A 24,227-nucleotide genomic window follows, 5' to 3' on the forward strand; every position below is an offset into this window, starting at 1 on the left:
TTTCAGCTTCACCACAATGCTCTGCAGTACCAGTGTGTGTGAGGACTCTGACCCACTGGGGGTCAAGAAGGGTCCTTGAGCCAGCCATGGTTTGTGCCGGGTGTCTGCTGCTCACTGGCACGGGCACCCTTGGTAGCCAAGGACAAGCACTGGGCAGCCCATGGTCGTTCTGATCCCCTGCCATCAGGAACGGACTCCTACTTGGCACAGCCCTGGAGCGAGGACCTCGTTCCAGCCCGGGGAGCTGCCTTGCTCCTTCAGCTGTAATGACAACCCAAGCTGCAGCAAAGAGCTGAACAAGGTGGGTCTGCCAGTGGGTCCCCGGGGGTTTATAATGCTAGAGCAGAAACAATCTCACCCCGACTCCTGAAACGCATCCCCCTCCTATAAGAGGGGAGGCGGATAGTCCTTTCCTCCCCCCTTTCCCCCTCTTTTCCCCCCTCCCGGAGGTCACCTTCAGCGGGAGGCAGCGTGCCCCCAGGCCCAGAGCCATGGGGACGGGGCGGAGCGTCACGCTCACCGCGGAGCGCTGGCAGCCCCCTGCGCCTGCTGGCGCAGCCTGAGCCCGGCGGCTGCGGCGAGGGGAGCGCGGCGGGCTGGCTGTCCTGCGCTGCTGGAGAAGGTGAGAGGCTTAGTGCCGGCCGAGAGTGGGAACTTACAGCGGTGGCAGGATGAAAGACACTGGACGGGCATGTAGGAAGGTTCCCACCCTTCTCAAACTGGTTTTGGAGACTCGAGCGTGGTGTGCCGGCACAATGCGGAGTGCACCCACTTCCCCCAGCGGGTTGATGGCGAGCTCGTTGGTGGCTTTGCCCAGGAAGGTCGCTTGTGTCCACTTGTGTTGGGTGGGTTGGCTGGGAGAAAGGTGTGATGTGGCTTGGTCCCAGTGAGATTGCGGCCAGTTTCTGTCCGAGGAGGCTGCTGTGCTGCACTCTCGCAGAGGTTACGGGGCTCTCCGGGAGGCTGCTGGGTGCCTCTGCCCAGAACAGCAGAACGCACTTCTGCTGCCGGCACAGTCGTGCCACTCTGCAGCGAGATTAAGCACTAGCCCGCAGACCTGTTCTAGAAAGAAGCTCATAAATCTACCAGGAATAAGGCCACAAGCAAACATTGCGACAATCTGTTCTTATCCCTCGCTGTATTAAACGTGGTTTGCACCAGAGTGGACCTTTTCAGGGAAAAAAAAAAAGATGCTATTCTTGAACCAAAAATTACGAAGATGGAAGGATATTCTTCCATAATGTTTGGTGAGATTTTTGGGGGTAAAGATCTGTCATCACAGAATCTGGACCACAACAGAGGTCTGAAATGGCCTCACTTCAGTTTCATCTATTGGTTTTATCATAATGTTTTTTACCTGTGAGAGTCCTCTTTAGTGAAATTCCAGTACTCAGAAAGGTTTATGCAGATGATCAAGTAACTATCAAGTAGCTATTCTCCACTACTGTTTGATAAGCTATAAAGACAGCTTCACTGGAAGTTTCCCCTGTAATTTTCAGCCCTCTTGCCATTGTCATGACTTTCTCTTGTCCTTTTTCTGTCAAACTGGGGACACCAGCGGCAGCTTCCTAAACTGTGGGCTCACCAATATCTTTAAAAAGATAGGAGACATCCTGAAACTGGTTCTGTTGATCTATCAGCCTCCAGAAGTGTTCAGGAAATTTACCCAGGCTTTCTTTGTATCAAGATAGTTTTAACATTTCAAGAAACATTGTAAAAAGGTAGATAAAGAAGAATACAAAGCAGAGCAAACAGAAAAATAAATTTATCATAAAAGTACAAATTCCACTAGTGTGTGATACTCTCATTTGTAGTGCAGAAGCTGTTAACAGGTGGCCAGCTCTTCAGAAATACAGCTTCCCTAACTCAGCTGATTTTCGGAGATTAAATTTCAGACTATCTCATGGCATCTGTATGTAGGAACTTCTGCAGAAACTGGAGTTCACTGTAAGAGGCACATCGCCTCAGAACAGATCTCTTCTTTTGTTACAATCATCTCAGCCTACGTGAAGCTGAACAGCTGTCTATTTTTGTTGTTGTTGGTTTTTTTACAGTGAAGCTTACTTTCTTAATTTAGCATCTGGAAAATGTTAGTTTGCCTTTCATTGCTGATGTTTCCTGCATCTGATTCTTTCTGGGCATTCTCTTTAGCAGACTAAATGCAAAAGTGGAATCTGTAACATCAGTAACACTTGCTCTGTTACGCTCTTAGACTTGTATCTGCAACATTAAGATGTGCATCTATATCACTGTAGATTATTTCTACTGCAATTCTGTATCATCCAATGTCTTAAGGTCTGCAAAGTGAGGCTATACCAAACCTAAATTTCTGGATTTACATAGTGCCCATGAAGCAGCATGAAGAACCTAGATAACCCTTTTTGTACCATTTGCAAACATTTTCTGCATGATTTCAGTGTTTTCTTCTAGATCATTGACAAAGGTAAAAGTATTATAACAGAGTTGGGATTGAAAAAAAATTTGTAGGGTGAGAACAACAATAAAATATGGCATTTTCCACTATATACTGGGCTTTAAAAAAATTATTAAAAATGTGTGGCTACTTGATTAAGACCAATGCCAGGATGAATTTGTACAGATAACTTTTAGGAAACAACCAGTGAATGGGACATTTGTAGCAGGTGTTATATGAACCAATACCAGGATGAGAACTGCTTCAAACCAACAATTTAGAGATTGGTGGGAATTGCCTGCAGGTGGGGTCCTTACAGAGCCCCTAGGCAGAAGTGTGATAACAGCTGAGTGAAGTGATCTGAATTACTTGGTACACTAAATCCATTTGAGCAAAATATGCTTTACTAAACAGGGTGCAAAAATATTCAAGTAGAAACCAGGTAGGCAGCACCCATAAAGGAACATGAAGAAGCAGTTAATTTTTTCCCCAACATTCCCCAGTAATTTGGAAAACCTTTGGACTCATAATGAATGTATGAGGTAGTACAGCCCTATGTGTCATTCCTGCAAAAAGAGATCTTGAGGCCACAGCATGAGGCAGGGGGAATTCTAGCTAAATGTGTGACAGGAGGCATTCCCCTCAAGACAGTCAGGGTTTTAATGTGGGGGATGGGAGGAGAAAAATAATGAGGCTTTAGAAAAGAGAGCTGGACAAGTGGGCTGGACTATCTGAGAGCTTGGTTTGACAATCAGAAAGTTATTTGAAGGCATTGAACCAATAAGAAGACTGAGAGGTGTCTTGATCAGAGAACATAGAGATGCTTATTCTCAACTCAAAATGTGACCACATTTTGTGGCAGCATCACATCTGTTTTTCAACTAAGTGATGCAGCACAGTGTGACAGATGCTTTGTGAAGCCTAAGTAAAGTGTCAGTTAAATGCATAGCCTGAGCTTCAGCCTGACAGTTTTACACAACATAATTAATTGAAAATATGTTCTCATAGCCTTGGGTCATACCACTGACCACAGTGCATATAAACCCGGCAAGATTCTGGAGAAATTTAACAGGTATTAGAAAACTCTTTTCTCTATCTGAGAAACTTCAGCAGCAGGATAGCTAAGTTCAGATTAGGTTATCATATGAATATCTAAAAGCAAGAATGTTCACATTTATAATTGACCGATTGTCTTTGGATCAAGCCTGAATGACTTTTTGAAAGAGATGCCCCACATGCTGTTTGTTATTTGGTTTGTGTTAAGGCCCTGTAGAAGGTCAGACAAGAAAATGGACCCCACATGCCATATGCTCAAGGCCATTTTTAATAGAGTATCTTTGATATGAGAAGAGGCTGAAACAGCTGAAACTCTTCAGCTTGGAAAAGAGAAGGCTCAGAGGGGATCTTATTGGTGTATATAAATATCTCATGAGAGGGAATGAAGAAGAGGGAGCCAGACTCTTCCGAGCAATGACCATTGATGGGAGTCTCCATCTATGGAGATATTGAAGACCTGGCTGCACACCTTCCTAGACAACCTGCTTCAGTTGCTGCAGCTCGAGCAGGGGAATTGGATTAGATGATCCTTTCCAACCTAAACACCTCTGTGATTCTATCACCATAGCACTGTCTCTGGTACACAGAGATCACACTGTCTTTGGTTTTTGACATGTATGAAGTACTTTTCTGCACTAAATATATTAATCATTTTGGTTGAAGAACCAGGCTAACATTACCTGGACTAAGACGTGGTATTTCCATAGGCTAGAGACCCCTCAGCTTCTCAGGTGGTTCAGGAGTATCTTGTGGTGATGCAAAGGATGTGCGCTTTTTGCTGCTATAGTTAGAGATTATTTTGAGGAATTACAGTTTCTCACAGTCAGCAGCCTGGAAACAAGACCTCTAGCAGGGATGAAGAATGGAAAGGATAGAGGAGGAAAAGAACAGTTTTGAATAGGACTCTGCCTGCTGCCTTCAATACAGCACAGCCAAATGATGAATGCATCCTGGACAGGGCCCTGGTGACCTCCTCTTCAGTGCTTGTCAATCCGCAAAGGGGAAATGACACTTTAGAAGGTATCAGAAGTAGGTGCAGAGCACCCAGGCAAACTCTATTCAGCAGTGACCCAAATTTGATCCTCACTTACCTTCCTAGCTAATAGCAGTGGCATCTCAAAGAAAGACCTGACAACGTCAGCTATTTTCTCAAGTATGGACTTTGTCTTGTAATTAATGACTTCAAGGGCAGCAAGGGCCAAAGTCTGCAAACTGCTCTGGAGTGGCTGCAGCTGGGGCTCTCTTCACAAGGAGCCAACATCACAGGCCCTCAAGAAATTCTACCCATATCCTCTCCATGATCTGTTCTTCCAAGCTGGCTCATTCACTTTAATGTTCTACTCTGAACCTGGACCATTTGCCCTCCCATGCTATGGAGACCATGGATGGAAGTATGGATCTGTTCCACCTCTGTTGCAGTTGGCTTGAATTGTGAAGTGGAAGGATACAAGAATTTTTGGGGTTAGGGTTGTTCTATTTTGGTTTTGTTTTCTTGGTTTTTCTTTAAATTGCCAAAGCTTATGGACTGAATTATTTTGACTCCCTAAGGTGAACTGAGAACCAAGAATACGCAGAAAAGCACATCCTCCCACTCACAAAAGCAAGTTTTAGCATAGTAAATAGGGGAGAAGTAAAGAATCATATAAAATAGATTAATCATGTTCTAAGTAATTAAATGCAAATAAAAGATATTAATCAATAGATATTTTAAAAGTATCTAACTATTGAATAATACTTAAAGTTGATTTAAATTTTAAAGCAAGAAGATTTTAACCTTTGGGCTAAATATCAGTCACAAGTTGTCAGCTTACAAGGGAAGAAATTTTACCTAACTCAGGTTTGAGAATTTCAGTTATCTAAGAAGATGGTGAACAATTTTCTGTCAAGAACTTGTATCTGACCATAAATTTGATATAGGACAAACACTCTCTTGCAGAAAAGTTTTTTTGATTTTTTTTTCACAAAGACTGATACATTTTCTTCAAGCGTTCTTCAAATGACAAGCAGACATCTCTCCTGTTGTTCCACTCCACTCTTTAATGTGGCTTCAGCTTATCTAATATCAAATGGAGGTCTATGCCTTTCCCAGGTCTATTACAATTTAGGTTTTTTGTCTATATTCCACTTACATTTTTCTCTCTATAACACCTAAATGAGGAAGGTACCAGTTTGGAAATATTATTGGCGGGATGGATCCAGTTGTGGGTTCTGAGATGCCCTTGCTGTCTGGAATTTCACAAGCCTCGTTGGCTGAGCAGCAAACAGGAGGACTTCAAAGCAAAATCTTGAAAATACTTGTTCTTTCCAGCCTTCTATTTATCCCCTCCCATGCAACCACTTGTTCGTTGTTGTACTCTCTATGGGCTGTACTAAATTTGACTGCTGTTGACTCTCACACCAAATCAAAGCCTTTGCAGAAAACTAGGGCAAATTATTTGGCACTTCTGAATTGGATAAGATATAGAAATGCAGTCTAGGAGAGAGAGAAGAGAAGAGAAGAGAAGAGAAGAGAAGAGAAGAGAAGAGAAGAGAAGAGAAGAGAAGAGAAGAGAAGAGAAGAGAAGAGAAGAGAAGAGAAGAGAAGAGAAGAGAAGAGAAGAGAAGAGAAGAGAAAGAGAAGAGAGAAGAGAAGAGAAGAGAAGAGAAGAGAAGAGAAGAGAAGAGAAGAGAAGAGAAGAGAAGAGAAGAGAAGAGAAGAGAAGAGAAGAGAAGAGAAGAGAAGAGAAGAGAAGAGAAGAGAAGAGAAGAGAAGAGAAGAGGAACTTTCCCACCAACAGTCCTAGGCTCCTGTAGAAATCCAAGCTTGCTGTAGACTTCCCAGGTTCAAATAACTATTTTTTTCCAAATTTCTTTATTTTGAAAAATGACTGGATTTAGGAGCAGTGAGTTTCCTTTGCAGAAGAGAGATGTGGACATACTAGAACAAATCCAGGAAGTGGAAACAGTTAAGATATGGGAGTATTTCTCATTGGAGGGGAGGCTCACAGAGCTGAGACTTCATGAGCCTCAAGAAGAAAAGGCTTGAGGGGATCATATGAATACCTGCAAAAACAGACAACCAGGTGCATCACAGTATCAGATGATACTGAGTGACAGAACAAGAGGCAGTGGGCCTGAAACAGAATTTCTACTTAAGCATAAGTTAGAATCTTTTTTACCATAAAGGTGATTGAGCAGTGGAACAGGTAACCCACAGCAGCTGTAGAGTCTCTGTCCTTGTAGATATTTAAAACTGGGCTGGGCACAACTTTCTCTAGTTTACCCTCCTCTGTGCAGGACATTTCAATAAGTGGTCTCCAGAAGTACCTTCTGGCATTGACCATCCTGGTTCTGTGACCTTGCTCCTAGGCCAGGAGGAACACCTGGGCCCAAAGTGCCTTGTACAGAGCACAGGGAGGTAGACAGGGAGAGAGCGCTGCCACAGAGGCCTTAAAATGCTGCCTTGTGGCTGGCTGGGAAAAGTGAAAATCACTTCTCTGAAATGGGTCTGAAGCAGCTGGCTATAGCTCAAAATGCCATTGATGTCCTCGGTTACTTCCTGTGTAAGTTACTTGGCTCCACAGATGCATGACTTTTGGTCAGAAATGTCATCAGGCATGTGAGGTACTGAGCTCCCTTTGGCATCCTCAGGGCACTCTGCCTTTTGTCACGTGCTAGCTGTGCCTCTGCCTATGGGAGGGGCACAGCTACCTCAAGGACTTTCTCCAGTAAGCAGTAGAGGTGGAATTCTGAGTAGAGAAACGATGTCTCGCTGCAGTAAGCTAAGGAGAACAAGTGGAGGTGACTGAGTTACACTTGAAAATCTGGGGCTCTGCTAATATTTTGCCTGTTGTCTAATATTAGGCAAAAGGATTAGTGGGGTGGAGGAGGTTCCATGCACCTTGTCTGTGATGAGGGGCTTTGCCGAGATGAGCTGTATAAAAGTGCAAACTCGACTTTAACACAGCAGCAAGAATGTTCAGGCTGCAAGTGGCAGGAATATGCCCTGCCATGGCATTGTTTGTGATGGATGTCTGATCTGGCTTTCTCTGTGTGCTGTGATGTTCCTGACTCTGGTGTTTCTGCAGCACTCAGCGATGGCCGAGAGCTCAGCTGTGACTGCAGCAGCGTCAGAGAGAGCAGCACCAACCAAGCTGGAGGAGCTCCTGGAGATCACCGCTCAGAGCCTGGTGCGCGCCGAGGTGGCGGAGCACTATGAGGTTATCCGGGAGCTGGGCAGGGGCAAGTATGGCCATGTGATGCTAGTGACCCACAGGCAGAGAGGTAAGGAACTGGCTGTGCCCTGTGAGCTACTGTGCCTTGTCTCCTCTCCACTCAGCAGGGCTCGGGGCATGGGGTGGGCTGGTGGCACCTCAGGGCCAGGCATGAGGCATGGCAGGGAGGATTCCCAGAGTGACCAGCAGATGAGGACCTCCCCAGCCAGGAACAATCCCATTACATCCAGCCAGGGATGAAGTGATGCCAGGGGGCAGCCCAGAACATCTGGGAAGAATATAGTGGCAAAAAAGGTCCAAGGTCAAGCCAGGAAGTTAATCCACAAGTGAGGATCAGGAGAGTTCACAGATACGCACCAGCTGGCATGATATAGATGGAAACAGCAGTCCCACCACAGGGCTCATTCAAGGAGCGCCAAGCCTGAGCTGAAGTGTTGCCCTGAGGCCCATGGACAGAGGGTGTGAACAAAGGCTTGGCCATATGAGTGCCCTGACACTGCTTGTCCCCAGTAGTCCCAGCTCAGACTGATGGGCCCATGTATCCTGAATATCCCTACTCTGCCCAGGGCTCCTGTCCATGCCCAGGCCTCAAAACTCACACCAGCGGCAGTGCCTGTTCCCAGAGCTGGTGTCCACAGGGTATACCCAGACAAACTTTGGACTAGAGACCTACCTGCTGCTGTGACTGCCTAGATCTGTAGCTGCTCTGTCTTGCCTTGGTGTGCCTTGTTTAATTCCTTCCAGAGGAGTAAAACCCACTCTTCCCATCCCCAGGGACTCCTATGGCTCTCAAGCTGCTGCCCAAAGCCAGTACCAAGCTGCACACCTTCTTGTATGAGTATTGTGTAGCACTGTCCCTCGCCACCCACCCTGCCATCATCGGCATGTTTGGAATTGCCATTGAGTCCAGCCAGTACTATGGTTTCCTCTATGAAGCGGCGCTGCACAAAGACCTCATCTCTATCATCAAACCCCGCGTGAGTGTTGCTACAAGGCGATGGGGACTGGGCTGTGGCACCTGGCCCCTCTGAAGGCTGGCTGGGTCAGAGGGAGGGAGATGAAGGCAGTGGGCCGTGGGCTCCTCTGGGGTCTGCGGCGCTGGAGCAGCCTTGGGCTGGCAAAGGTGAGGAATGCGAAGGTGTTTCCCAGCGCAGGGCGCTCTGGTGAGAGCCCATCTGGCAGGGCTGCCGAGGCGCCCCGTGTGTGCCATCCCGCCGTCTCTCCCGCGCAGGACGGGATCCCCGAGGCGGCCGCCAAGCAGTGTGCCAGGCAGCTGGTGAGCGCTCTGGAGTTCATCCACAGCCGGGGGCTGGTGTACCGCGACATCAAGCCCGAGAACGTGCTGCTCTTCGATCCCGACTGCCGGCTCGTCAAACTCACGGACTTCGGGCTCACGCGGCCCAAGGGCACCAAGCTGAAGCTGGTGGCCGGGGTGATCCCCTACACCGCCCCCGAGCTGAGCAGCACTGCTGATGCCCAGGGGGTGCCCATCGACAGCAGCATGGACGCCTGGGCCTTCGGGGTGCTGCTTTTCTGCCTGCTGACCGGCTACTTCCCCTGGGAGCAGAGCCTGCCAGAGGACCCTTTCTTCGAGGACTTCGTGCAGTGGCAGGAGACGGGCCTAGAGAAGGACGTGCCCCGGCACTGGAGGCGGCTGACGGCCGAGGCCGCCGGCATGCTGCGGAGCCTGCTGGCTCTGGACCCCGCCCGGCGCGGCCCCGTCAGCGCCGTGCTGCGCTACGTCCACTGCCCTTGGCGGCTGCAGGAGGCTGCCCTCAAGTCCTAGAGCCCGCTCCCCACGGCAGGAGGGAAGGCGGGTCTCAGCCTGCAGGGGGCTTCAGGGTTTGGGCACCTGGGCGTGAGGGCCACTGCGCCTCAGAGAGCAGCTTCCCTGCAGCACTGTCCCTGCGGCCGCAGAGCCAAGCTCCTTCCCCAGGCGGCCGATGGCCCTCGCCCCGGGGCTCCGTGCTGCCCAGGGCCGCCTCCGTGTGGCGTGAAAACATCTTTCTCCTGGAAGTGACTGAGTGTGAAGCGTCCACTTGTTTCCTAGCCACAGGAACTCCAGGGAGCTATTTAGGCTGCAGCATCTGCCATGTCTCAACGTAGAGCAAAATGTGTACTTTTATGTTTCTGTATGTGGCTCGTTTTCCCTCTTAATAAATGCCTGTTGGGATGCACTTGCTGTTGGAAAGCAGGGCACTTGTCAGAACTCGCAGCTATCTCAGGACAAGGCAAGGGCCATCTCTGAATGCTGCCTGTGCTCGCTCCAGGACACCTGGACGGTGGCTTCAGCCTGGTGGGATGGAGGGGCTGGGGAGACCCAGCAGTGGCCATGGATGATGGCTGGGGAATGGTTATGGTGTTGAGGTTACCTCATGCCAGCCTAAACACATCTCTTCCCTTGTACTGCCTTCAGGTCCTAAGACAATGTCCTTCACCCTCTTTTAGATGCCTGGTTACTCCTCTAGAACACCTTCCTTTCCCCCTTTCCTGTCACTTCTTTAACCCTTCCCTAGACACGCACCTCTTTTAATTATATCCTCCTAGGTGCACATTTTGATCCTGAAAAGGAGTAGTGAAGAGGGAATTAGGGGTTAGTAACCCTTTTTACTTTTCTACTTGTTTTCAATCCCTAGGATTTTGCTGTTGATAATAATCCCTTCCTGCGCTTAACCTGGTCTTTTGCTGGAAACACTCATAGGTCGTTTTCAGGTCGTTTTTCACTCTCAGGGGCTTCATAACTTCTAAAAATGCAGTGTCCCAGGACTATACTTTCTATTGTCCCAGCTTTTTTTTTTTTTTTTTAATGTCAGACCCTTTCCTGCACTCACTCTTTCTTCTATGCTTCCCCAAACTCCAGTTCTTTTTTTCCAGCTTCTTCTCACCCACTGGCATTTTAGCATTACTTAACTTCTCTATTAATGCTACCCATTGTAGCATGCTGTATTGCTCACTCCTCTCTCAGCAACATTACCTCTGTACTCCTATTTTGTGCTGTTCTTGCTCCCTACATCACAGAGGCCTCGAGTCTTCCAACTCCCCAAACTACCTTACCAAACAGCATTATGCTCACATTGTCCAAGATACAGTTTTCTTCTGCTTACTTCCATCTCTTAGAATCTTTCATTACTTGAAATCAAAATAAATGCTGCTCAACTGCAGCCTGCTGAGATTTGGCTTTAATTACTCTTTAATTACTGTAGGAACAGCAGAGGAGTGTTAAGCTGCTAACGCAGTTCCTGTATTTAAGTGGAGAACCCTTAAGACCAATGAATCTAAAGGCCAGGTAGCTAGCAACTATCCAGTGAAGAACAATGGAAAATTTGTTACAGATGCTTGCTAATGGAGAATTACAGAACAGGAATGTGGCTTTTTGGAATGAGACATCCAATTTTATAATTAAATCTTGTTTTATACAGTAAATTCATAGTATTATGATACAGAATTTTTGTAAGGCATGACCTATTGATAAAAAGAGAATTATGGCATGTTGTATTGGTTCAGAAAATGCACTATGCAAATTCCATAAAGTATAGATTAAGTGGATTGAGAACTCTCAATAGGCAGAAGAAATACTTGTCTACTTGGAATGCTCTATTCTGTTTGGTTTCTGCAGGGATCAGTTAAATGAAAACTGGTTAACACTTCCAACTATTATTTTAAGGAAAACGCAAAACAGGTAAAACAGGTGACACAAGCATGAATATGGTGGTAGCAAGAGGAACAGGCTAATCAAAGAGATCTGGGTAACTTGATTAGTATCTTTAAAAAAATACATTTTCTTACAAGTAGGAGAAGCATAATTAGGTCGGAACACATAGGAATAAAAACCATCCTTACAAAAGGATCCCTAAAAACTTGCCAAGTCACAGAGGATACATAAGATTACATGCATTCTTATTGTGTTGTCCTGTTAAAAAAGGCAAACTGGCTCTTTGCATGGCTAAAGAGGTGCAGAGAGTAGGGATGGTCAAATCTTCAGCAAAAACAGCTAACAAGATTCCTGCTGGCCTAAAGACGAGTGTGGGAAGTAGGAGTGAGTGATCAGTATTTGATACCTCCTGGGTATGGTGCCACAATTACAGGCAAGCTGGGAAACTGGAGACAGCTCAGAAAATACTATGGTGGGACTGTGGTTTAAAGCTGTAAGAAAGCCTTAAAGAAACAAACAAGCTAAACCATCTAAAATAGGAAGACTGTATGGTGAATTGATTATGAGATAGAATACTGAGGAGAAAATACCACCTACTAATGACCTATTTTAATTTGAGAACGATCCAAGAGCAACCGTGAGAGGCTGAAGCCAAGCACTCCAGAAGTGAGGTTCTTGCCTACTGAAAGAAATCATCGTATGAGCAGAGGCTGAAAGAGTGGAGAATGTTCGGTGTAGAGAGAAGAGTCAGGGTGGATCTTATACCTCTTTATACTTCCAGGCACAAGTATAAATTGTGAGAGAGGAGGCGTTTAAACAAAAGAAAAATGGCTTTATGGTGATGGTGGCCAAACTTGGTAGCACTGGTTGTGTGTCTATGGCTTTGGAGACATTCAAAAGGTGATAGGAAAAGGCTCTGGTAAATTTTCATTAGCTATCTTTCTTTTGAGAAGGAAATTGGTGTGGGCAATCTTCATACATCCTGTCTGGTATCAACCATGCTGTGATTCCACAACATTTTTTATTTTGAAGACACTCTGTATTGTAGCTAAGGATGTTTGGGGCTCCCAAGTGTCTCTCCTTTGGAATTGCTCAGCATGGTCTCAGCAAAACTGAGTGACAAATGCAAAACCGGCTTGACAAGAAAGGATAAGCAAGATTTTAGGATTTATTCCAAATTAAAGTAAACCTGAACGGATGAAAGACTGATATCTTTGGGGACACAGATCAAGCTGCACTGTGCCATTAGGAACCCAGGCTGCTTTTTTGCAGGAGCCAATTATGCCAATGAGGATCAGGGATTCAGTGCTGCCTGACAAAGGCAATGTGACTGGCTAATGGCAGTGAGAAGTGGCAATTACCAGGATAGTTTCTCTGTCTCCTTTCTCTCTGTGGCTCTCACAGAGCCTAGAGACTTTGGTAGGAGGAGTTTCTGCTCCCAGAAAGTTGTGTGATGTATAGTGAAGTGGTGAAGTCAGCACTGTGACTGCATCATGCATGTGATGGTGGTGGGGACAGGGCTGCGATGAAGCAAACACAGATTTAAGCACAGTGGCAAAAAAGACATGCCCTGAGCCAAGTCCCCAACTCAGGCTTCTTTTCTCAGTAGCTTGTTCATAATTGCAGCTGGATTTCTTAAATCAATGAATAAACAGACCTGGCAAAGACCCAGGGGGTCTGGAAAAGGATCTGGTTGCTCCCATCACCCTCAGAGCAGCTGTTGGGAGAGGCTGAATGGAAGGGAGCTGTGTGCAAACACGCCAGCCCTTTGCACGCCCAGCCTCTGGCTGCAGGAGGGCTGGCCAAGTGCCCAGCACTGGAAAGGGCAACATCTCAGCTAATGTAGGCACGAGGGATGGGGTGGATCTGGTGTCATCCCCAAAGGGGCATCAGGTGACTCTGAAGAGGAGGGAAAAATGTGGTAATTTGCTCCTCTCTGGGGTGGAATGAAAGGATAAATCAGGCGATTGCCAAGCTCACCACACTATGTGAGTTCTGGCTGTAGGTCCAAGAAGTGTGAATCCAGGCCCTGGTGCCCTGCAACACAGTGCATGCATGGGCCAGGAGTATGGATCCCATGGCTTTTGTTGGGAGGTACTGTCTATATTTCTGGATCCCCTTGTGTACCTCACTATGGATTCTGTTTCCACTTCTGCAGTGTACTGTCCATATGGCTCCTGAGTATTTACACTCAGCAGGAATGTGATGCATATCAGAGACTGCAGGGTGTAGGGAAAGTATGGGCCAGCACTGCTGGAAGAAAGATAATGAGTTGAACCTGGATCTGTTAACTGAACAGATAGTTTGATTGCAACTCTTCTCCCTGTTAGGAAGTGGTGTTAGGAAGAAGTGAGAGTGAAAGCTGTTTGCCAGACAGACGTGAAAATTCTGGCTGATTTGAAAGTGATGACCCAAGTCGTGATAATGGATAAGCAATGCCTCAGATGAGTCATTTCAGACTTAAAATACTGAATGCTGAAGAGAGACTGTAGGCAAATTATTTGGGCTGACACAGGTCAGCAGCATCCCCAACATAGAGACTGTGTTGCGATGCTGGCTGGACTCAGGACAAAAGGCAGGGTAGGACCAAATTGCATAGTGGAGTCAATGTCATCTCCTCTTTCTACAGGAAGTAAAACGGAAGTCAGTCTATTGGAAGCTGGAGCAGTGACTAAAGGCTGGGCAGAGACCCAGCCTTCAGGAATTTGGCAATTCTGGAATAATTTCGAGAAGCTTGCACATAACTTTCCTTCTGCTTTGCCAGCTCTAACACTATGTTACTCCCATCCCTTCCCACTTAAATTCCCTTAAGTATCATTACTATGACTGAATCAGTTTCTTAAGAAGGGTGGTATCCTCCAGCATTCCCTGAACAAGACCACATGCTGACCACTCTGTGTGACCCTTCCCACTCTGCACACAGGTGTCAGGTCTTGAGACTGCAAAAGGACTGAGCACCAGGTACAAAAAATGAGTGGGGGAAAGCATCTCAGGCCAGGGAATATGATAGGGCAGATGCAGGACTGCATGAGGTGTGAGCCTAACTCCTCCCACACTGCTTATTCTTGAAATTTGACTTTCACTTCAAAGACAAAGCAGGCCAGAGCTTTGTTAAAAACCATAAAATATGCCCCTGTTCTGAATAAGTCTCCTGAGCACAGGGATAGGAAGAGAAAGTAGCTAGAGAATAAAAATGGTGAAATCTGTTATCTTTAATTCTTTCTCATGTAGGCGCATGTTGGTAACAACTGCAACCCAGCTGATGTCTTCTAGAGCTGCCTGTAGCTGAGAGGCCATGAGAAATCATAAAATGCCATTGTCATGCCAAAGATTTGCAGGATTGAAAGTGACCAGAGTGTAAGATACCTGGTCTCTGCCATGGAATTTCAGCTTTTAGCCTTTTTTTACCTCTATCCTGCATCCGTGAGTGGAGATACAGAAACCAGAGAGAAATACCTTAGACAGGAAGATCAAAGGAACTGCCTTGGTGCTTTTCACATCCCATAGCTTGCACAGTACCTTGCTACCCATGCTGTAATTTTAGTTCCCCTTGTGCTATGCTCTGGGATCTGTGTTGCTGCTGACCACAAGAAGAGAAGTGACCACTAGTAAATCCCCTAATGGCTGGTATCAGCCAGCATCCTAGACTTCCCTAGTTAGGATGCACTGAGGTCTGACAGCCAGGCACAGCAGCCAATAATCTGGGCTTGCCCATATACAGGTCTGCCTGTTGCTGTGGTGCATTTGTTTTCTTTCCCCTGGGCTGACAGGCAGCTGGGCATGTTTGTAACCCCTGTGCCTTGGCTCAGCTTTGTGCAAGAGAGGGAGGAAAGGGGATTTGGCCTGGCCCAGGGTGGTGACAGAAGGCGGTCACGGCTGTCACACAGACTAATTGCACTTGTAACCCTCTTCGCTGTTTACAAGCTGCCCCCCACCAAGGACTCGTGTCTCTGGCTGGCACCATGGCTCAGGGTAGACTCACACTAGGCTCCAGCTTCCCTGGTAGCCACCTTCTGTGTGCTAACTCAGAGTGCAACTTCCACCTTTACTTTGCTGACATATTTCTTAGTGGATAGCCGGAAAAATGATTCATGACTGAACAGATTTATTTAAGTGAGGTGCTCAGGAGAAAACATATCTTCAGTGGTAAAACACTAGGTTTTAAGTGTGTACTTGACATCTAGATATACAGAGCTGGCTTCAAGCAAAGCAGTCATGTTACCATGATTAGAGGTGGTGCAGATGTCTTCAAACTGCTGCTTGAACAGTCCTGTGTCCTTGACCCCGGTGTTGCCCAGTGCCTGGCACAACTGGTTGTCTTGCCTTCTGCTGGTGGAGTTGGTGATGGAAGCAGAGCAAGGACAGAAATGTCCAGGCATTGATTGACATCTGCTGAATCTGCTCTTTCCAAATTCAGGTAGAGAAAAAGTGGCAGCTTTCACATCCCCTTGTTCTGTCACTAACAGTTGTTGCAGCTGACATTTGCCTTGAGATATTGTTTTATCTTTCTCTTCAGGACAGTAAATCTCACAGAGATTGCCAAATGCAGAGCTAACTCATGATTGTCTTCCCTAGGGGCATCCTGGACAGGCTTAACTCCTGACAATTCCTTCAGCAGAGCCTCTCTCTGACTTACCCTGCACCACTTTCTGCAGTTGCTTTATGACTTTTGGCTGCTGAGCCTTCTTGGAAGGAACCAAAACACATTTAATTGTTCCTACCTTTATGATTGATAAGCCCTTTGTTGCCTACAGGTCAGTTCCCTGAGGTGTGAATTTGTTTACCTGCCCAAAGCCGTGGAAGTGAGCAAGATGAGCAAATGGTAGACTTACATGCCTTTGAACTGGACAATACAGATTAAGTGCAGGAATTTTACAATACACCAGATTTATATGATAGATCAAACTACAGACAGATATATGCCTGTCCTAGTCCAGGACTCAGCATTGATACAGCCACACCTATTGTGGAGGCATGATAGGAATAGCTGTGCTATCCTCAGAGGTACAGATCATCCCAGGGGAGTGGTGAGAACTGCTCCATGGATATGAGGCTTTAGTAAAATTACAGTGCTCACACGGCTGGACTAACATCTCTTACACTGAAAGAAAGGAAGGGACCCTTTTCCTCCTCCAGTTTTGAGAAACTTCAGGGATTCTCCATCTGTGGTACAGTTTATTTTCTCTCCCTTTCTTGCGTTTTTTTTTCAATCTTTCTCACTCTTTCAGCCCTGTTTCTGGATCACTTGCTCATCCACTTTTTCCCCTTGCTGGGGCAATCTGGTGCAAAAGAAGTATCCCTTTATACCAAACCCTGGGAGACTTTATATTCTTGAGAAGCATCACAGGGCACTGTCTGTACATCTCAGTGGCTCTTTTTACTGATTTGGGAGAGGTGCCACTCATTTGGATCAGTTCACATCCTTGCACCACTGATCTGGGGACTGTAGCAAGAAGCAGCATGCACTCGTGTGCTCAGGTTCCCCTCTCTCACATCCATACTGCTCAGGGCATTTCAGAGAAGGCTGCAGTGCCCTTATCCCATCAGGACTGTTTATCCCTCAGCTGGAAATGTAAGAGGACACTTGCACAAAGAGCAACTGCTGTTTGGGTACTGCTGGTAGAGGGGTAGGAGGGGACTTCAGCAGGCAAGTTGGGTGGCTTCTATTCCCAGCACTGGAGGAGTGGGAATGAGGAGTGCAGAGGGAAGCTGGACCTCTTGGTGATCCTCTGCATGTCTTTGAAGGTATCCATTGCCAATCTCTGAGTTTACTGCTGCTGGGCTGCCCCAGGAACTGCTGAACTGATTGTGGTCTCTTCTGTACTGCTCCGTAATGGAAATCTGGGCATGAAGTGGGAGCCATGACAGGCAGTCATTCTGCCCCACCCCTGAGCAGCCTGCCACCCTCCCACTGGTTCCTGGCTACACTAGGGCATGTCAGGAATTGGATAGGGCTGCCAGAGACCTGGTGTAACAGGATGCCCCTGTCCTTTCCTTTCTTTCCGTGACAGGAGAGAGATGAGTTTATGGCATGTGGTGTGTGGGGGCTGCCAAGTGGCACTGGCAGAAGGAATGGTGGCACCTCTAGGGGGTAGCTTGCCACCACCACCATAAATCTGCTTCAATGAGTAGAAACCTTGCTGATAAGCAGTTTGTATACAAAGGAAAGTCTTGAGCTGCAACTTGGGTCACCCACCAGGCTGGAAACAATATTTTAGGAATCCTGACTTCAGGTCTCAATAATCATTAGACATGATCACTGTGGTCTGGAGTTAGGCAGAGAATTGCAAGTCCTGACCTTGACTGCTCATTTTCCTTTCCCCTTATTCCCTTCTTACCTCATGTAGGGGAAAATAAGGGCAATAATGTCTGTATGGACCCGGGTCTTGTTTCCTGTGTTTCCAGTTTTTGGCATGGCTACTCATTTTGCCAAGCTCTGATACAGATTTTATTGTTGCTGTTTAGTGGCTCTTGCTAGCAAGTAGAGGATGGCTGGGTACCATCCTTGTGTTAGAATTATGCAGGGGAGACTAACAAGTCAGGACCAATGCTCAGGTTGGATTAGGCTGGATTTTGCAACCCTGCTTCAGAATTTTCAGCTTCTTCTTAAGGTTTGAGAAAAATGGCATAGGGAAACTGCTATTTTTCCATAGAAAATAGAAAGAGAAATTAGAAACTCTTTGGTAGAGGAGAGGAACCTTTCCTTACCAAGAGCAAAACCAGAGCATTTGCAAAGCTGACTCACATTAAGTTGGATGCTGTTGGATACTGTTCCGCTCTTTTTTCCGCTCTTTTTTTCCAGCTCTTTATTCTGGAGTCTCATGGGATACTGGAAGAAATTTCCATGCTGTTCAGAAAGCTGTTGCTTTTCAAATCTCCCTCATGACTTCAGAGACAAATCTGGTCACCATTTTATTGACATAATTTTCTTGCAATTAGGAGGCAAGGGCTACTACCTGGCAGGCTGCAGGCAAGGGAAGAGCTTATGTAGACACATATTGCTTAGATTAGAGGAGTAAATCTCACCCTTCTATATAGCTTGTCAGGCAAGCACCAGCACATCTGTCATATCAGGGCAGTTACTAAAGCAGACAGTTTCTTACCTGTGTCATGGGGCTGGAAAGAAGCATTTAAAAGCAGAAAATCAGGCAATAAATATCTTGAGACAGATTTCACAGCCTCAGACAAGAAGAATTTATTGGATTTTCTTCACACTCACACATTTTCTTCCCTTATAGTGCTGTCACTAGAGTAGTGATATGGAAATAATTGAGAATAGTTGCTGAGAAAGGAGTTTATAGCCTTCTCAAACCTTCTCAATTTTCAGGCCTACAGTTTTCCCTCAAGATTTAGTTATGTTAGTATGCAGAGAGGATAAATGTACATGTTTACTGTAGGTGAGTAAATTGAACACTAGATAAATCCAGCATTAGATTAGGAGCTGGTAAACTGTGGTAGTATATAAACTGGGGAATGTGTAAATGATTTCCTTTCCTGCACGCCCTTTCTGTATTCCTCTTCCCTGATGGAGCACAGCCTGGATGTGCACTGTTGCTGGTCACTCCAGTCCTGACTTCCTCAGAAGTCCTGGCAAACAGAGCAGAAGCCAACAGGACCAAGTCTCTGATGTGGAAAGTCAGGACATCAGATCCACTAAATTCCCCTCTGTGTGCTCAACAGGGCTCCTGCTATATCATCTGTGACATTACTTAAACCCTCATAGGAGCTGGCCCAACTTGCTTTAATGACCTGGAGCAGAGTTTGCAGTTCAGATCTGGAAGAAAGGATTATATTCCCACTAACTACTGATAGTGTGTGGTCCTGTCCCCATTCTGCTTTATCTGCAGAGTAATTTCTCAGAGCAAGGTATGATGTGTTTTTGCATTACCTTAAAGGGACTGTTTCACTACAAGAATTCTCACTGCTACATCTCAGTGCCTTGGATGCTCACACTGCTGCATTGCAGTAGCTGAAGCTTCCAGTGCTGGGAGCATGCCAAGGATTCAAACACCCATGCCCACTATAACTCCTGCCTCAGGAATCCAGATTTGCCTGGGCCTTAGTAACATGACCTGTTTTCCACCAGCTCTAAAGTGCTCCCTCCAGAACTGAGTTTCGTCTTCTCTCATACTTAGCTTCAGCCAAGGAATGGAATCACTGCAACAGCCTCTGAACTTCTGCACTTCTACTCAAAAGCATTAATGCTCACTGCTCAGTTTGGAATAGGTACATCCTCTGTTCTCTGCTCTTCCTAAACAACCAGGAGCTAGATGTTACACACTTTCTGTATTAGCAAAAGAGAAGCAATTGCTGCAAACTTTCTTTGTCAAGAAAAAGCAGGCAAGGCTGTGATGACCTGTCCATCTCCTGGGACTTGTATGATCCCTCCATGAAATAGTGAGAGAGAGAGCTTGACCCAGATCCTGGGGAGTCAGAAATAGAACTCCCATGGGATTTGTAGCAGTAGCTTTTCTTAGGAGCAAATCAATGTAGCTAAAAAGCAAGGCAGCATAGCGAGCATTAGGAGGATGTACCATTGGAACCTTGTGCTGAAGTTACTCAGCTAAGGATGTTTCCTAAGTGGATTTTCAGTCATTTCAGTCCTTTCTTCTTCCCCACTGCTCACTGTACATCACCTTCTGCCCCCCTATGCTCACTCCCAATCACTAGCACCTGCACTCACTTAACCTTAACTATTAGTGCTGCCCTTAAATCAAAGGCAGCACTGGAAACTTGCCTTTCCCAGCCTTTGGCCTTCCTCCAATTACAGCAGATGCGTTAATGAGAAGACCTCATATCTAACTGTCTAGTCAAGGGACTTGCAAAATGCCAGCCAGCACAGTAGCTGGATGAGGAAAACAGAAACCAGCTAACGTCAGCTCAGAGCAAGACTCAAATTTAAAGAGCAGCAGAGAGCAGGGAGAATCCATGACCACTGAGGATGAGCACAACAAGATATGATTCAAGGGTCCTTGGAGAAGCATTGTTTTCATTGGAAAAGCTGAAGGTGGGGACCATCAGCTCCTGCCAGTGGGTTTTGGGTACATACACCTGGCAGCAGGCAGCTGGGGAGTGAGTGGTGCACACGTGGAGGAATGGTCAGGAGATTGCAGAGCACTTCTCACTTATGAGCTGGGTGATGAGAACAGTCAGTGAGTGATGAGTGCCAGCAGCTGGTAGAGAATTGCACCACGAGACAGTTCAGTTTAGAGAGTGAGAACTCAGCAATTTTAATGTTGGGCAGTTTTTTTTTTTTTTATGATACTTTGAGAAGTAGGTGCCACAAGGCACATAAATCAAATCTTGAAACTGAGACAGTGTGAGACCCTGATGTCCTGAGTTCAGAGCAGCAGAGGTGACACTAGATAGTTCCCTGTGTACATGGGCTATGTTTGTGCCAGCAGGGAAACCACCTCCTCATGATCTGGAGTGAAAAGATAAATTACTTTTTTTTTAGGAATCAGCCTACTTATGTATGTTTTAGAGAAACAGATGATTTTCTTCACATGGTATAAAAAGGAACCATACTGCATCAGAAATCACAAAATCTCTAAATTCAAACCAGATTTTAAAATATTTAAATTATACTTATTTTTCTTTTAAAACCAAATAATTTCAAATCAAGTGTGAATTCAAGGAAATCTTTTCAAGACCATTCATTATTTATTCAGCTAATCAAAACATTTAAAGAGGGAAAACAATGCTGCTTCAGTGGCATTTCTGTAAATTATAATGGGTTAAACTTTTTGTTGTTGAACTTGTACAAGATTGATCCAAATATAAAATTATTCTTTTTTTTTCTCACAGAAATTAGACTATGGCAGGATGTACTCTTTCCGTAACTTTGGACTGTGTTCCAGGAAAAGAGGTACATCTAAAAGTCTTAGGTGTACATCTTTAAAAGTCTTAGCTTCATAGTTTTGACAATTGCCTTGTGAGAATCAGAAACAATCTGCCAGTTCACCAGTCTTAGCCAGTTACTCCTTGTTCTTTACATCAGCTAGTTTTATGTATACCACAAAGTTTGAAGAGCTTGTCTCAACACAGTTATAATTCCACATTAGACCAACAGTTTAGCATAATCCAATATGCTGTCTCAAAAAATAATTATAAGAACAGGGCAAGCATATAGTCACAATTCCTCAAACACACTTTCCAGCTTTCAGCAGACTTTGATTTAGGAGGAGTCTGCAGATAGATGGAGACTTTAGTTGTAGCAGTTCTTAATAGATTTTTTTTCTCCCCCATGGATTTGAGAATGACACTACATATTGGGTCCAGAGAATGGAATAAGTTATTTTTGGCAGCACAGCTGGTTCATGCAGAGGATGAAGTTCCTCATTGCTGCTCCCTCTTTAGCCACTGCATTGGAATACTTTGAAGATGATACTGAAGAAGTCATTATCTTTTCTTGTCAAAAACCACTGCATCCCATTATGGGCCCTACTTCAAACAGAAAAACACACACCAAGTGTTTAAAATCCTGTGATACTCCACTGCTTGACTTTTCTGGGAGGGAGAGAGTGCTTCTGCTAATACCCCATCCTTCAGAGCTGATGTCTTTGGCAGTCCATGATAGCATTACTCATACTGACATATATTTTCGTAATTCTAATATATTTTTTTACATCCTTACTAAAGTTCCAAGTGCCCATTATTCCCTGTTGATGAAGTTATTTGATTGTGCTGATTTCCTTGAGGTTTCCATCTTTCTTTTGCTCACTCTACTTTTGCTTGAACAGACCTCTTTGCTTGTACACTGCAGGAGAGCCACCCATGCCAAAGAGTAATGGCTCCTTGAATGGCTGTCTGAATTTTTTTTCCAGACTTCTGGCCACTCTTCCAGAGCTCTTTGACTTCAATGTACCCAAAGAAAAAGCAGAGCAGGTTCAGTCACAGTGACCAGGGTCAGTGAAAAGTCGAGATCACCTGGCAAGTCCAGCTTGATAAGGCAAGACTGAGGACAAGCCAGAAAGTCAAACCAGCATCAGTATCGAGGCACAGGCATAGCTGAGATGTAGTTCAGGTTCAGCCCCCAGCATTTTCCCATGTTCAGTGAGCACTCAGGCACAGAGAGCTGGCAGAGACCTGTTTCTCTCAGTGTCTGTACTGCTGTGAGCCTGGAGCCTCACCACAACACAACTACTGGTCCCAAATAGCTCAGGGAGGAATTTCACAAGGAACAAAATTCTAGTGCATGTACACCAGACAGGTACAACAGAGCCCATGTCTTACAGAGAATGTACTACAGCTTTACTCCATTGTCATTTGAGTTCAGCAAAGTGTCTCTCCTGTGTCACAGAGATGAGTTGCTTATAAAGCAAACGCTGTCAGTCCATTTAATTAGCTATTTAACATGGTGAGAAATGTTCCCTGGCAGTGAGTTCCTGGGAAACCCTCCAAGACGTGACATGGAGAGGTACTTGTGTGCAGGGAGGACAAACAAGGCCAGACCCAAACCTCACAACTGAATGATTGCTTCTCAGATGATGATGAGTCCAGAGGGTGTAATAACCATCCCCGTGGCCTAGGTAAGAGCAGTTTCTAATACTGCAAGGCACAGTCCTGCCACAGAGGAGAGCAGCTACTGTGGTGCCCCCTTTCCTGTGCAGACTCTGCAGAAGGACCTCCAGCCTAGGTAGGTTCTGGAGCCACTCAGATTAGATTAGCTAAGTAGGTATCCCAATATCCAAATGCCTGGATATTATAGGGAGAACTAACAGACCTGCAGATAAGCAAGACCTGCTTGACTTGCTCCACTTAAGATCCTATCTGTAAACTGGTCACATTGGATCACTGGGATGGGAACTGTTCACATTATAAGGCATCTTTCCCCATGCAGTATGCAGAAATGGTAAAAAAGCAAGTTTTTTTCCTCAACAGAGGAAGAATGCATTTGTATTAAAAAGTGTCTGTAGAGAAACAAGAAAGTTGCTTCACTGCTCTGCTTAACCCTGTTCCTGAAAAAGAATCCACTCAGACTGTGGTGCATCTGAAGTTAGAAGCTCAGCCCTGAATGCATGGTCCCCCCAGCTGCTGCAGTCTGAGTGTGACCACAATGGAGCAAGAGAAGCCTGTGTGCTGTGCGGCGCTCTGGCACCCTTTCCTTGTGCCCCTGCAAAGACAAGTGTCAGCACAGAGGTGTGAGGTCAGGGGAAAGCAGCCCAGGCTTGGGAATGCAGCAGGAGAAACCCACAGACAAGGGTGGGAAAAGGCAGCTGGTTACAGGGGAACTAAAAGCAGCAGGACATACAGGCAGGGCCAGGTTAAGGGTCCTATGAGGATGTGAAAACTTGGATCTAAGAAGACACATGGAACTTAGTAATGAAATTATCTCAAGTAACTGAGCCCTTGAGGGGGAAGATGTAAAGATTCACGTCTTGCTGATGACATCTGTGTGCCATGTCAATGATGCAGGGAGACCTGCTGGCTGCCTCAGCTCACTTTAAAAAATCCAGATGCAGTCTGCTATGGCAGTGATGGGTGGATGTTGCCCTCCCGTGGTGAACCCTGCATTTCCCCAGGAGTCATGGAGCACTACATGAACAGTAGGGCTCATGGACCTCATTTCCAAACACAGCACCAGGCCAGGCTTTTAGTTCCCACTGGTTACAAATGCACCATGATTAATTTCAACATCAGTGTTTGCCTCCCTCAATCTTGTCGTTATTCATATGTTTCCTGTTTTGTTTGACCAGAGCCAGACAGCACACAAATTACCAATATGGATATTCCTACTGTTCTGTCAAAGCACAAATTTAATTACTCCCACTGTGAAAGTGTACCAGTTTGAGCTGCAGTTGTTTCCTTAATTTAATAGTTCCAGTTGCATGTTGCATGCTGTGATGAAAGCCATTTGTCCTCCAGCTGCCTCTATGCAGCATTGACAGTG

At 45.8% G+C, this 24,227-nt stretch overlaps 1 protein-coding gene across 1 annotated transcript; it reads left to right on the forward strand.

Moving 5' to 3' along the window:
- The first annotated feature begins 583 nt into the window (after positions 1 to 583).
- LOC136368602 (serine/threonine-protein kinase SBK2-like) lies at positions 584 to 9,540 on the forward strand. The gene is made up of 4 exons (XM_066330967.1): positions 584 to 622; positions 7,537 to 7,732; positions 8,458 to 8,660; positions 8,915 to 9,540. The coding sequence occupies exons 2-4, from the start codon at positions 7,546 to 7,548 to the stop codon at positions 9,467 to 9,469; spliced, it is 945 nt and encodes a 314-aa protein (XP_066187064.1). The 5' UTR covers positions 584 to 622; positions 7,537 to 7,545; the 3' UTR covers positions 9,470 to 9,540.
- The last annotated feature ends 14,687 nt before the right edge of the window (positions 9,541 to 24,227 follow it).

Source organism: Sylvia atricapilla, chromosome 1, assembly GCF_009819655.1.
Source record: "Sylvia atricapilla isolate bSylAtr1 chromosome 1, bSylAtr1.pri, whole genome shotgun sequence".
Classification (NCBI taxonomy): domain Eukaryota; kingdom Metazoa; phylum Chordata; class Aves; order Passeriformes; family Sylviidae; genus Sylvia; species Sylvia atricapilla.